The sequence below is a fragment of the Vigna umbellata genome, chromosome 5, assembly GCF_029865625.1.
Source record: "Vigna umbellata cultivar VRB3 chromosome 5, Vumbellata_1.0, whole genome shotgun sequence".
In the NCBI taxonomy this organism is placed as follows: Eukaryota; Viridiplantae; Streptophyta; class Magnoliopsida; order Fabales; family Fabaceae; genus Vigna; species Vigna umbellata.
In genome coordinates this window covers 2,217,074-2,232,771 of record NC_142169.1, presented here as the reverse complement: position 1 = coordinate 2,232,771, position 15,698 = coordinate 2,217,074, and the positions used below count along the sequence as shown (strand labels likewise).

At 36.3% G+C, this 15,698-nt stretch overlaps 1 protein-coding gene and 1 pseudogene across 2 annotated transcripts; one reads left to right on the top strand and one right to left on the bottom strand.

Annotated features, from left to right (window-relative positions):
• Window positions 1-8,713: 8,713 nt before the first annotated feature.
• On the top strand, window positions 8,714-12,552 carry LOC124830463 (uncharacterized). 2 transcript variants are annotated; one of them, XM_088091651.1, is made up of 3 exons: window positions 8,714-9,455; window positions 9,651-10,813; window positions 12,512-12,552. In XM_088091651.1, exons 1-3 carry the CDS (start codon window positions 8,767-8,769, stop codon window positions 12,535-12,537), a joined length of 1,878 nt encoding a protein of 625 aa, XP_087947777.1. In that variant the 5' UTR covers window positions 8,714-8,766; the 3' UTR covers window positions 12,538-12,552. The 2 variants fall into 2 exon arrangements, with proteins under 2 accessions (XP_087947777.1, XP_047160142.1); XM_047304186.2 differs by lacking the exon at window positions 12,512-12,552 and adding an exon at window positions 11,533-11,871.
• A 63-nt stretch (window positions 12,553-12,615) lies between these two features.
• Window positions 12,616-14,263, bottom strand: LOC148197513 (uncharacterized; annotated as a pseudogene).
• Between the last annotated feature and the right edge of the window lie 1,435 nt (window positions 14,264-15,698).

Here is a 15,698-nt window from a genome sequence, read left to right as displayed (position 1 = left end):
TTTCATCTCATCCACTCTCATATATTTTAGGAATTCATCATTCAAATCATCATTGTTAATGCCACTCACTAATGTACCATTCTAGATGGCTTCTCCCTAATCAAATAGTTCATACAATTCCTAGCATTCCTAATGATTAGTTCATTACCGCAGGAGCTTAAGGCAACCAATATAATGTTGTCAGTAAAATATTGGGAGAAATTCCCCGGATCTAGACTTCCCCGTACGTGTCCGTATCGACAAAACCAATAATCATGCATTAGAATGAGTTAAACAATGCAAGCATTGAGCAAAGAGGAAAAACCCTAACTAATGATGAAAAGAAAGCATATGTCTTAATTCAAAGATGTACTCAACAGATTCCATATATGAGAGCTTCAAGAGATTACATTGATTCCCCAACAAACATACAAGGTTTAGTTCACCATATTCATGGTGAACCTAGATGAATAACAATGAAAGTATGAAAGAATAAACCCAATAAAGGTGAAGAGGTAGCCTGAGCATCCAAGATCCTCCTTCAAAGGGGTGAAAGAGAGAGTGTTTGCCTCGTTTCTGCCAAAGATACTAACTAAAGGACGTGCAAGCCCTTAAATACTAATCTAGAGTTACAAAAGATTATAAAAGTCCAAGCCCAAAAAGTGCCGCTCAGCGCCATTTACCGCTCAGCGGTGGTTACGCGTCTTCTTTCTTCCCCTCAGCGGCCATTTGCCCCTCAGCGGTTCCAACGTCACTTCTTTAGTGCCGCTCAGCGGTAGTTTGCCGCTGAGCGGTGCCTTCGACTTCTCCTTTTTGCACTCTTTCTTGTCTTTTCTAATGTCCTCTCTCTTATTCTTCACTTCTTTTACCAAATTCACCTCAAAACCTGCACAAAAACACTTAAATCAAGCATAAACCTGTCCAGCTCTCTTATTTCTGAAAATATAAACAAAATGCATGATTTCAAGCTAGTTTCTAAGTCTAAAGGTTGCTTTTAGTATCACTTTTAAGCATGAAAATAACAGTTTTTCAACTGTTATCAAGCACTTTTCGTCAATCGATCAACTATCACCCAAATGGAATCATGACCCTTCAATGATCTTGGTAAGTGAGTTACAAAGTCCATCGAGATGTTGTCCCATTTCCATTGGGGAATATCCAACTGTTGTAACATTCCACCTGGCCTTTGATGTTCTATCTTAGCCTTCTGACATACCAAACAAGAAGATACAAACTTTGCCACATCCTTTTTCATCCCACTCCACCAGAAAGATTCTTTCAAGTCTTTGTACATCTTAGTCATACCAGGATGTATGCTAAGACGACTCTTGTGTCCTTCTTCTAGAATCATCTTCTTCAACTCATCCTTTGCTGGAATGCAGACTCTATTCTTAAAACGAATAATACCATCTAATCCCAAACTGAAGTCTTTAGCTTGATCCGTTCCCAACAACTCCACTGTATCTTGTAGACTTGTGTCTTCCTTTTGTCCCAATTTGATCTCTTCCAAGAAATCATTTGTGATCTTTAAATGACAACACCAAAGGTGATCTTGGCTCAGCTGTAATCCCAAGTTCATATCTCTGAACTTTTCTATTAATTCAAACTCCTTCACCATCAAAGCTGACACATGCATTCGCTTCCTACTCAAAGCATCGGCTACAACATTTGCTTTCCCTGGATGGTACTGTAACTCAAAATCAAAATCCTTCAAGTACTCCATCCACCTTCTCTGCCTCATGTTCAACTCCTTCTGATCGAAGAGATACTTTAAACTCTTGTGATCACTAAAGATTTGAAAACGTGATCCGTAAAGATAGTGCCTCCAAGTCCTCAAAGCAAAAACCACAGCCGCTAATTCGATGTCGTGCGTTGGATAGTTCCTTTCATGCACCTTCAACTGTCTCGATGCATAAGCTACTGGTCGCTTCTCCTGCATCAATACACAACCGAGCCCATGGTATGAAGCATCACAAAACACTTCAAAAGCTTTAGAAGTATCAGGGACTGCTAATACTGGAGCACTTGTCAACCGTTTCTTCATCTCTTCAAAACTTGTTTCACACTTGTCGGTCCATAAGAAAGGTTGTTCTTTACGAGTCAACTGCGTCAAAGGACCCACTATCTTGGAGAAACCTTCGACGAACTTCCTGTAGTAACCAGCTAGGCCCACAAAACTTCTTACTTCTGACACCGTCTTTGGACGTTCCCACTTTAGCACTGCCTCCACCTTCGTTGGATCTACAGAAATTCCTTTGGCAGAAATCACGTGGCCAAGGAATTGTATTTCCTCCAACCAAAATTCACATTTAGATAATTTCCCAAACAATTGATGCTCCCTAAGAGTCTCCAACACAATCCTCAAATGTTCAGCATGTTCTTCACGATCCCTTGAATATATAAGAATGTCGTCTATGAACACAACAACAAATTTATCTAGCCACGATCGAAATATTCGATTCATGTAATCCATGAATATAGCAGGAGCATTGGTCACTCCAAACGGCATCACCACATACTCGTAGTGACCGTAACGTGACCTGAAAGCCGTCTTCTGACTATCCTCTGATTTGACCAAGATCTGATGGTAACCAGACCTCAGGTCAATTTTTGAAAACACACCAGCTCCTCGCAACTGATCCAACAAGTCATCAATTCTTGGTAGTGGGTACTTGTTCTTAATCGTCAACTTATTCAGCTGCCGGTAGTCGATGCACAACCTTGAACTACCATCTTTCTTCTTTACTAACAAGACTGGAGCTCCCCATGGTGACACACTCGGCCTGATAAACCTCTTCTTCAGTAGTTCCTCAATTTGTCTCTTCAGCTCTGCTAGCTCTGTCGGAGCCATCCTATACGGAGCCATAGACACTGGTCCAGCTCCTGGTACCAAGTCTATAGAGAACTCCACTTCCCTGCTTGGTGGCAACCCTGGTACTTCATCTGGAAAGACATCCTCGAACTCTTCCACTACTGGGATACCCATCGTCTGAACCTCAAAACTCTTCTTCTCTTGAGCTACCAGTACAAAACACATGGCCCCATCACTAACATCCTTTAGAACTTCTTTGGTTGAGATCAGTTCTAAACCATCCGAGTCTGGAAAAACCAATCGTTGTTGTCCACAGTCAAGAAGAACGTGATTGGCGGTCAACCAATCCATTCCCAGAATTACATCTAAGCCTTCGAGAGGTAAGGAAATCAAGTTCACTTTGAACTTGCGTCCGAAGACTACAATCGGGCATCCAACACAGATTGAACTGGTTGAGATCTGACCCGATGTTGGTGTCGAAACCACCAATTCATACCTTAGATTACTCACCGGTATACTGAAGTCTTTCAAACAAGTAGAAGAAACAAAGGAGTGCGTAGCTCCGGAATCAAACAATACATGCACACATTTACCAAACAAAAGGCATGTGTCAAGGATGAGATTACCTGGCTTTGCAGCCTCTTCACCGGTCAAAGCGAAAACTCTTCCAGCTATCTTGGGCTTCACGCCTGAAGAACTTGGTTGTTGTGGTGCATATGCTATCTTCTTCTCAGGACAAACATGAGCGAAATGTCCTGGCTTGTTACACACAAAGCACCTCTTCTCTTCAACCTTCACTCCAGAGAGCTTAGGACAATCCTTCTTGTAGTGCGCACCACCGCATTCAAAACATTTCACGGCTGTTCGCATAAGCGGTTGGGGTCGCTGATATGGCTTCTTCCATGGCTTTCCTCTAATAAACTTGTCCTTCTGAGTCTTGTCAACTCGGTTTCGGTTCATTTCCAGTAACTCCACCTTTTTTGTCTTCTCAACTAAGGCTGGAAACTTCTTGATTTCAAGAGGTACAATCATTCTCCTCAGGTCATACCTCAGACCCTGCTCAAATCTTTGACACTTCCACCCTTCCGTCATGTGCTGACTATAAAAACGGATAAGATACTCAAACCTGTCGATGTACTCTTGCACTGACATCCCACTTTGACGCAAGGCCAAGAACTCTTGCTCCCTTTCGATCTTGGCACTAGTCGGGAAGTACTTTTCCAAAAACTTGTCCTTGAAACTGTTCCAAGTAATAGCCTCTTCATCAGATTCCATCAGTCGCTTCATACCATCCCACCAGTACTCTGCTTCCTCTTTCAGTATGAAGGTTGCGTAATCTAGTTTTTCCTCATATGTGCACTTGATCACATGAAAGATCTTCTCAATGTCCTTGATCCAAGCATCTGCTTTATCTGGCGTAGCTCTTCCATTGAACCTTGTTGGGTCGTGCCTCAAAAAGTCATTCAGCCTCGAATAAGTCCTCGGTTCCTGAGTGGTATGCTGCCTCTCCATTGCGTTGATCATCTGATCAACAGCCCGATTAAAATCATCAATTGGAGGTGTTTGACCAACATTGTTAGATCGACGTGCCATGTTCTACCATATACGTCAAAAGAAATTAATTTAAACACAAGTCAAAACAATGCATATCTCTACCTTTCAAACCAACGCTCTCCAAAAGAGCTACAAAATAATCACAACAAATCACAGAGTCACACAACAGAAGTTAACGAGCTCACTTCCCAAAAGCCCCAAAAGATTTTTGAAAACCATGGCTCTGATACCAAACAGTGTAACACCCCGATTTAGGCGTTACAATTTATTTTCCACAAAATACATATGTAATTTTTTTTTAACAAATTTCAGCACCCATAAAATATTAAGTTCTTTATTACAGCACAAGTCTTCTAAAAATAAAAGTCCACACAGTTCATAAACTTCTGAAATTTAAAATTTCACACAGTTCGAAAATTCAAACATAGATCTATTTTAGAAATTCCCCATGTCTCCTTTTCCCCGCAGATCTCTCATCTTCTAAGCATTTTCAGAACCATCTGCTAATTCATCTGAAATAGTTTCTGCTCCCGTATAATATCACACATTATACGATCATTGCATTCACATACACAAACACAAACAATAGGGTGAGCTAACCAATTCAAGAAATATACATCATCCACAATCTTACTAACATCACAAGTGTGGCAATCAGTCAAATACATGCATCTCAAACATACTCAAAAACCAACTATTACACTGATACTTTATAATATTTCTCCAGTCAAAATCATCAGTCGATTCACTAGAGTCAATACAACATATTATTAATCTGCCTACTTACCAAAGCACAGCAGTCAACAATCCTTCTGTCTACTTACCAAAGTAGTATAACCATGATATACTGATTACTTACCAAAGTAATCTAACAAGGTGATCTACTTACCAAAGTAGTATAACCATGTGATACTGACTACTTACCAAAGTAATCTAACGAGGTGATCTACTTACCAAAGTAGTATAACAAGGTGATATTGTCTACTTACCAAAGTAGCACAATAATGTAATATTATCTACTTACCAAAGTAGCATAGCGTGGAACACTCCGCCTACTTACCAAAGCAGTGCGGTTTATGTCAAATTCACCTCTCATTTTCCCACCTACTTACCAAAGTAGTGTCCGACTTCAAACCTCTCCTCTCCCGACTTACCAAAGTCGTAGGAAAATAAATAAAATTTCAGATTTACAATTATGGCAATAATGCCTATACCACCCATCCAAATTTACCATCAACTTATTTACAATTCATGATTTAACTCAAATAATTATTACAACTCAGAATGTTCAATATAATTAAATTTTCTAATATAGAATATATTATATTACTCGTCCTCCAATCTCCAAAATACAACTACACATACAATTTAAGAATATAATTATCCAAGTTTTTACCCAATACAAATAAATTTACTATTTCGTGAAAATATTACTCTTCACTCATATCATTAATTACAGATCTGAACCAATCAAACTAATAAACAACATGTTTAACTCATATGGTAAAATTTTCAGTCCAATCCAACGGTTAATGAGGCGGAAATCATAATTTATGTATAAATGATCCAAAAACATAAATTAAGCAATATTAAGATCCCTGAGAAGATACGAAATTAATATCTATAAATCTGTATATCCGATTTCAAATCGGAACGGTCCAAGTATGACACTATCGTTTAGAAACAACATATTAAAATTTCAGGGTAATCCAACGGTTAACTAAGTAGATATGGAGGTTTTACCGAGGTAACTCAGAGACAGAAACTTAAGTGGTTCTCGGTTAAACTCAAAATGCGGAATGAATTCCTCTAAGCACAGACATCTAATTCCAAATCTGAACGGTCAAGATCACTTAATATGTCTTATGAACTACATACTAAAGTTTGGGCTCAATCTAACGGTAGATGAAATATATACAAAATTGGTACCATGATAGCTTAAGAACAGCAATACAGTGTTCATCCGATTGTTTCACACTTTCGAAATTTCTTTCTCTAAACATAGACCTTCAATTACAAATCCAATCGGTCAAATTGTATTAATATGTCCTAAGAATCATATATCAAATTTTGAGGTTGATCTAACGGTTAAATAGGTCAAAATCTATATTTTTTACCGAGACAACTTAGTAACAGAACTACAGGGTAACTAATTTACTCAAAATTGCAGTATTTATTTCTCCAAGTACAGACTTTTATTTTCAAATCCGAACGGTCAAAGTTTAGTAATAGGTCTTGGGATTCACATACTAATATTTTAGCTAAATCCAACGGTGAAAACAATTAATAGAAATTTTTCACCACAGTAACTCGAAAATAAGAAATTATAATCATGAAAACCAAATTTTACACAAGTCAATATATAACTACCATTACCAAATTTTAACACATTCATACTCATATTCATGATCATAATCAAGAAAGGATTAGCTCCCCTACCTCTTCTCCTTGCAAGAAATTCTTCACTCTTGATACCTCTAGACCACCACCTTTGCTTGTTTTCACTTTCAATTTCAAGGAAAATTCTAACTTAAATCTCTCTTCTTCCAAGAGAGCAATTCTTCTCCTCCTTGCTAGACCAAGTCAGTCTCCACACTTAGAACACTTAGGATTTTCGTTCACCTCCCACCAAGGACCTCTCTACTCTCCCCCAAAACTCCAAATCTGATTTGGAATTAAAGAAGATGCCTTAGACAACAAAGGACCTATGCACTTGGTACTTAGCAATAATAAACAACCAATGAACCATCCTAAACCATTTTTTTTTCAGCCCTAAAACATGGTAGGAAAGTCTCCAAAGGTTCCAAAATGTTCTCCTAGTTCAGAACACAACCTACCCACTCCAAAAAAATCGCAACTTGTAAAAATGTACCTAAAATTAAGGTTGGACGCTAGCCCCTGGACAGCAACACTGTCACGTTTTCCCCAGCTCAGTTAGACACCTTCCCGAAGTCCAAAATATGCGTATGAGTAGTCAAATTGAAGCTCTTTGAGTCTAGTTTCCAATGAAACAAGAATCAACTCAATTGGAGTTCGGTAGAGAAAGTAATAAGCAAAACAGTCATCATAGGTCAAAACTGAACATACCTGAGCGTGATTAACGTTTCCGAGTTTTAATAATTTTACTGCAGCTAGCCCGGTAGTCCAAAAATTTATATTTATATGTCCAATTAAAGATATTTGAGTCTAGTTTTCAATAAAACAAGAATCAACTCAATTGATATTTTCTACAAAAAGTTATGATTAAAATAGTAAACCATGTCAAACCTGACAGCATTCCATTTTACATTATAACTTGAACTTTTTACAACTTGGTAAATTCTTGAGGTTCTAGGGTCTTACAGTTAGTCTAGTGATAGGCCTTGTATGATAAGTATGTTGAGATTCTCTTGGGTGTTGGATTGTTTAACATATATGTTGATGTATGAATTAAATTATATAAGCTTACCCTGTGTTTTCCTTGCGTTGTCTGGTTTTGTACGTCCGTCCTTGTCGTTGCAATGATCATTCGTGTGGATGTGAGCAGGAGGAGACGAGCTACTTGAAGAAACGCTGGAAGAGGAAAATTTGATAGAAGTGGAAGTGAAGACCGAGCAGTAGGAACGTTCGGCTAGTAGTTTGGTTATTGGGTAAGGTGGTCGTTCAGTCACCTTATCCTTTAGTTTTGTATGACCGTTCGGTAGTTGGCTTTTAAAAACCGTTCGGTCAAACTTGTGTCTATATTTTTTTTATATGTTGTAACTTTCTGTAAGGCCTTTCGGCCAGGCGTGTACGTTTTATTAGCGTAAGATTGAGCTGAGAGATTATTAAATGTAATTATTCTATTATATGGTTTATTACTGTATTTTTGGGATGTTACATAAATAATTTTAAATATGTATATTTTAATTATTATAATTTTTTAGTCTTATAAACTAAATTTAAAGAAATTATAATTTTTATAAAATAAAACTAAAAAAAAAAGAAATTTCTCTTTATAAGTTCAACATATTATAAATAAAATATCCAACTTTCACTTAAAAGTCCATTCTATTTTTTATAAATAAATCCTTACATAATTCAACCTTTCATTTTTTTATATATTTTCTCAAAATATGATGTTTAAAAAGTTAGTCATAAAGTTAAAATAAAAAATAACTAAATATCACAACATTATTTCTGAAAATATTCTCTAATTTATTTCATTAGAATTATTGATTAATTTATTTCAGAAAATATTTTCTAATTTAAGTAATGTATCGTGTTTTCCCCTAAAGATAAAAGATATAAAAGAAAAAAACAGTTACAAACCCAAATTTCAAAATAATAGATATTAAATATCAAAAGTTTAACAAGTAAAAAAATTATATAAACCCTAAGCATCATCATTTGTAAAGGTAGCTTCGAACCATATCTCTCTCCACTTTTCCCCAATTCAGAGCATGCCGGAGATGCTGGACCACAAAGGCGTTCCGATCAGTTCGGTAAAAGCCACCCACACCCGCACCCACGTTGCCACCATAAGCGTGGTGGATCATTGCCTCCCCTACAACACCCACAACCTATACGATGTCACTTTCCAAACCCACACCATCTACACCCTCCTCACCTCCGATCCCTCCCTCGTCCACTCCTGGATCTCCACCAACGTCCACAGCCGTCAAACTGGCCTCATGGTGGGCCTGGATATCGAGTGGCGGCCCAACACGCAGCGCAACATGCAGAACCCCGTTGCCACGCTCCAACTATGCTTCGACCAACACTGCCTCGTCTTCCAGATCCTTCACTCCCCTTCCATCCCTCCTTCCCTCGTTTCCTTCCTCGCTGATTCCAATGTCACCTTCTTTGGCGTCGGGATCGAAGATGACGCCAAGAAGCTTCTAAGAGACTACAATCTCCGCGTTGTTAATATTCGTGACCTTCGCTCTCTCGCTGCCGAGAAGCTTCGTGACACGAAACTAAACCGGGCTGGGATTAAGTCGTTGGGCCTCCGAGTGTTGGGTTTGGTGGTTGAGAAGCCCAAACGGATCACGAGGAGTTGGTGGGACAATCCCAGGCTCACTCCACAGCAGGTTCAGTATGCTGTGATTGATGCCTTTCTCTCTTACGAGATTGGACGCAGTTTGAGTGTGTAAGTTAATAAGTTGTATGGTTCCTCTGCTCGCATTTTTAGGAAAGAAAAATTAAAGAAAAAAAATTGATTTTTGTATTGATAGAGACAAGAACAGGAGTTGTTGTGTTTCTGTTTTTCTTTGTTTGTATGGTTGTGATATGTGTTTGTATAAAAGTTAGAGTAGTTTCTGACTTTTTCTTTATGTGATACCAGAATGACTCCTAGACCTCCTGTCTCTTCCCAGCCTTATGAGAGGTGTGGAATGACAATGGCTCCTAAACCTCCTGTCTCTTCCCAGCCTTCCGTGATGTGTGGAATAGGAATGACTCCCAGACCTCCTGCCCCTTCCCAGCCTTATGAGATGTGTGAACTAGCAATGGCTCCTAGACCTCCTGTCTCTTCCCAACCTTCTGATATGTGTGGAATATCAATGACTCCTAGACCTCTTGCCTCTTCCCAGCCTTCTGAGATGGGTGGAATACCAATGGCTCCTAAACCTCCTGCCTCTTCCCAACCTTATGAGATGTGTGGACTAGCTGTGGCTCCTACACCTCCGGTCTCTTCCCAGCCTTCTGAGATGTATGGAATAGCAAGGGCCATAGAGACAATGGCTGCTATTATACAACATCAAAATGCAGTGATAGTTGAAAGTCATCGGACTTTCATGCAACAGTTGGAAGCTGCAAAAGTAACCACTCCTGCATCTGTTCCCTGTGTTGGAGAGTTTTCTCCTCTTGAACAGACAACAAAAATAGAGAAGAGGTCAGAAGTTATGCCTAACAGAGTGGTTTGCCAACAGAAGGGAGAATCTTCAGGAGAGATGGCCAAGACAAATCAGCATAAGCCATGTGATAGATCTCCGTATCAGAGGACTGGGGCATCCTCTTCCCAACCTTTGCGGTCACAATCCATGAGTATGAAGTGTTATCGATGTAAAAGGTCACATCTTCAAGGAAATTGTCCTCAATCGGCAGAAAAGAAGTGTTTTCTGTGTCAGAAGGAAGGCCATTACGCAAGAGTTTGTCCAAATAGGAAAGGACCAGTTGCTACAGGAGTAGAACAACAAAAAGGAGAAAATGATGGCAGATCCCAAGTGGTGGAGAAGAGGTGTCGTCGTTGTGATGGACCTCATATGGTAAAGGATTGTCATGCTGATAAAAAATCTGATAAGAAGTGTTATGTGTGTCGAAGTGGAGGGCATCTAGCCCGAGATTGCCCAACCAGGGGAGAACAACTTGATGCAAAGGATTGTCAGCAGCCTACCGATAAGAAGTGTTATCGGTGTCAAAAAGGAGGACATATAGCCCGAGATTGTCCAACCAGGGGAGAACAACTTGATACAGGGACAGTGCAACAAGGAAGGGTGGAGGGTGAAGGTATTGAATGTATTTGATAAGAGTGTAATGACTTTCCATGATTAAAAATATGAAGTTAATATGCTTTAAATTATTTCTATAGAATAAATTGATTAAGCAAACGTACATGATACTTGAATTGTATGAATGATGGGAAAAAAATTGTTTTAGATTTTATACATTTGATGGATTTCTTGATTTCATATACATGCGATGGATTTGTTGAAATGAGAAATATGCATAAAATAATTTCTGCATGTATAAATAATTGCTTTACTATGAGAATTGAACTATATGATGTATGAAACTAACTGTATGAAGTGTAGTTGCTTTTCGGATAGAAAGTACTACACTCAATGACTTTAGGGGTATTGAAGGGGTTTAAGGAGATTATCTTGACTTTGCTAGTATCCAATTCACATAGAGGATATATTTAGTTGTAAGAGTCGAGAAAGATTATGGTGTTTCGATATAAAACATGATCAAATAGATAGAAGAATTTATCATGTCGTACTTGAAGGGGACATTAGTTCTTGTTCATAGTCCTATAAGAGCGGACTACATGAGAGTGGGATAGGAGGATAAGTACAAAATCTCTGAGTTTACTCAATACTTGTGTCTTTCAGAAGTAGAATCAAATGTCTAGGTAATGATAGTCGTGTGGGCTGTGGTTTTGTATTGATTCCAGTGAGTGCATGTGCTGTATAAACATTTTGATTTTTGTTATATGTGATTGACAGGTTATAATGATGAGAAATTACCTCTGCTATAAGATGATTTATATCTTGTATGGTCTATTATCATAATACTAGCTTATTTCTGTGTTGGTTGTGGTTCGCCCACCTGCAGAGTCATTGTATGTTATATGTAAGTAGAGGATGGGGTAGGTGGAAGTGGTGGGCAGCAGTGAGATTGTTAGGAGTTGTATCTACTGCTATTTATATAGTTGTGTTTTATACATTCCTTTGAGTATTAAAAGAAGTTCTAAATTTTTGAAAGACTGAATATTTTGTTCAGATGATTGTAAAATACAATGTATAAATTTCAGCGATGATTTATGCTTAATACCTTAATTAGTAGTGTAATGCTACTACATATGGATGTTACATGTATAATTTAAAAGTTATAATTACAAAAGAAAAAGTTGATTTTAATTCTTATTTTATTTTCTTATAAATGCTTAGAGAGAAATCATTATTAGCATATTTACTTATTAATGACAATGTGCGCGCTTAGTCCCACTAACTACAATTCCATGTTATTATATCCCTTGTTATATATATTTATGTTTCTACTGGTTATGTTTATCTGTGTTGATTTGATGAACTCATGATAGTGAGTTAATTAATTAATATACATCAAATTACATATATTCAAGGTTTCAAGGGTGCATTTTTTCTTACCCCTTTTCTTTCCTTTAAAATTCTAATATTCAAATATCACATTCTAATTTTCTTTTTCTCTTGAAACGTATCATGCTTAATTTTACATTAAAATCTATTAGTAAAACAGAATAAAAGACTCGTTAATAGCATTATATTTTACACCAAACATTGCATAATATATTTGATAAAACGGATTCCACCAAACACAAAGCACACTAACATTATAAATCTAGGTCTCTAATATATCTAGAATTGACTTCTGTAGTACCCATATTCATTAACCCAAGATTTAAATTGTGTTTGCATAATAGCTTTGTTGTGATATTTGACATAGAGGATAGCTTTGGACAAATGAAGTGATTGCAACCACAATTTTGGTGATACAACCATAGAGAGTCCAAAAACATCGTTGCCAAAATTGCACTTGGTGAACCACTTTTAGAATCCTGTATACAGCTTCAAACAAGATGGAATGGGTCTTATCAAGTGTTTAAGACGTTCTGTCAAAGCAAATGTTGAGGTCAATGAAGCTTTCGATAGCCCAAGACCCTGCATCATTCAAGCAAAGATTGTGATGTAATCTCATACAAGAAATAACAGCATGCAAAGTAAGAAGAAATCCAGTTTCTTACCTCCTTCGAACCAATTGTAGTGACCCTTTCCTCCAAGTCAAAACGTGGTACATTTAGTGTTTTTAGATATGAAACAACATTAATGGAGGACATTGGAGTCATAACCAATTCATCTGTCACCATGTACATCACTGATCCTTTCACAAATCCAAAAGGACTTGAATATTCTCCAGTAGAAGGTTAACTTTGTACCCCAATTGGTAATATCTGGTTGCTGAGATTAAAATGTGGAGCACATACAGGGCTAGTTAGTTTGTCTTTAAGTTCAAGGGGAAATTAGATATCTGTCTGAACTCAGTTCATTCAGGCTCCTATATGATCTATCTATGCAGCTTACTGAAGAAAATCCTTCAACCATGTGAAGCACTCCACCCAAAGAAAAAGTGAGAAAACTTAAAAGAAAGTCAACAAAGTCTTCGTCGGCTTCAGCAAACAGAATCTTATCATTTAATTTTCTTATTTGTATTTCCACGACCATTTGCCTACCCTCAACAGATGGTATTTTTCCAATCTCAAACATATTTGGTCGTATTGGGGTAAAATTACCAAGATATTGCTTCTTTCTTAGGATTAAATCTGTCGTAGGGGTCCTTGAGATCAATGAAAACTTGAGCAAGTCAGCTACCTACAATAAAAAACGAACGAACCAATGAAAAGAAAGAATGGAAGTATAAAGACTAAGTTAAAAACTGTCATACATCCTTCTCGGTGATATCCCACAATTTGTTCCTCAAGAGTCTCCATGTCTTCAATTTCAAGCTTATAAAACAGATTTTCATTTGCTCCAAAAACATTAGGCATTTTATAAGGATCATCAGAAACTTAAAAAGACGCATATTCCTTCCCAAAGCAATTTTCTAAACTCAGTTTGAATAAAAGATCTCACCATCCTGATCATTAATTCTCCACAACCACAGTTCAACCAGATCTCTCAAAAGTAGTGCTTTTAGGCTCAGTGTCATCAATATTCAGCATCATTGTTTCGCAATAATCTTCCATAGACTTCCTTAGTTGCAGTAGCATTTCTTTGTACGTTCGAATCCATAAATTTTTTTGTTAAAGATGCGACACACTTTCATACGATGTGCTCAGGCTGCCAACTTTAATTGTTTTTAGATTGGACTCCTTAGCCACGAGTCTAGCAATAGTCACCAAAGGCAATGTTAAAAAACTCAGTAGAACATCCAGAAAATCTTTTCCTGCCTCAGTAAACACAACTTTGTTTTTCTCTTTGTCTACCAGAACTTTGAGGGAAACTGTGTGATCTTGATCTCCGGATCGAGTTACATTTTCAGCTACTATGGCTTCACAATCACAGGTCAGCTCTGCCAAACTCCACTTATAGAGAGCATTATGGTTTGAAATTAGAACTTTTCGTGTAATATTATAGATGATAAATTCACTTGTTCTAGTTTTTAGGCTTTGAAAAGGAAAATTTTGGTTTTGCTACCCATAACCATAAATATACGTAGTATTAGAATTCTTAAATGTCACTCTTTTAATGAACAAATTATCACAAAAATTAATAAATATTTAAATAATATTTCCATTGTAATTAAAGCTTCTTAAACTCTTTATCTTCTATTTAATCCAGTCTTAACGTTTTCTTGACATTCCTCTTAAAGGAATCACCACAATATTCTTGTTTTTTAAATTATCAATAATTTAATTGTTTTAAACGCTTAAGTTTTCATTAATTTCCATTTTAAAGACGTAAAATTCTATTATATGAGCATTGAAAAGTCAAACTTAATAAAAACTAAATTTGAAAAGCATTAATCACTATTAAAAAAATAGAGCTGTGATAAAATATTTTATCACTTATTCTAATGACTTGTTATTTTAATATTAACTTGCTAAAAAATATTTAAATAATAACAAGCATTCAAGAACAGATTAATAACCAAAGTTTTGAAAATTCGAAATCATGAATACCTTTATGTATATAAATAATTTATCACTGATCTATCATATTTCAACTTCTAGTTATGTAGCATGAATATAATAAATACATATATAATTATTTTCTTGTCATGAATATATATATATATATATATATATATATATATATATATATATATATATATATGATGTCTTCTATTTAATATTAAGTATTCTCATCTTGTTAACCTGTACGTATATTTTAAATGTTTTTAATGAATATTCTTTATTAGCCGAAATTAAACAGAGGTGAAGAGTTCAAGAAAAAAGAAAAATAAATGATAAAATACTGAAAATAAATTATGATTAAAATCAATTTTAATTACAATAAAAAATTACGTTATTTTTTAAGGAGGTATATATAAGAGCTCTATGCATACATTGTTAATCACAATTTGTAAAAATCACGCGCGCATGGTTATTAGTAATATTACCTGCTTCCTTCAAATTCTTGAACCAATAACTACGAATTAACGAGCATCCAAAAGACTCTTACAAAATATTATAGCACAAGAAGAGCGTCAAAATATTTTTTTAAAAAAATAATTTATCAAATGTAGTGACATTTTTCACCGATTATTTGAAGTGTTTTATGACCACGCACATTCAAAAACAGTGTAAGACTCCCCTCGAGGGACACGAAATAATTAATATTAAGTATTCAAATTTTATACCTACCAAAAAGTATCAGATTTTATAAAATGACAGACTCAAGAACCTTTTATCGAAGGAAATATTTATATATTTAATTATTATTTTAAAATTCTCATAAAATGTGCAAAAGTAAACAAATGTTATATATTATACTGTTTTATCATATAAAAAATAGATGATAAAAATAAATGTAAACTCTTACATTATGTGATATAACAAGTAACATACAATCAGAAGTCGAGGTCTATAACACTTTTGTTAGTCTGACCTAGCTGCTAGATGGAGGAATGATAG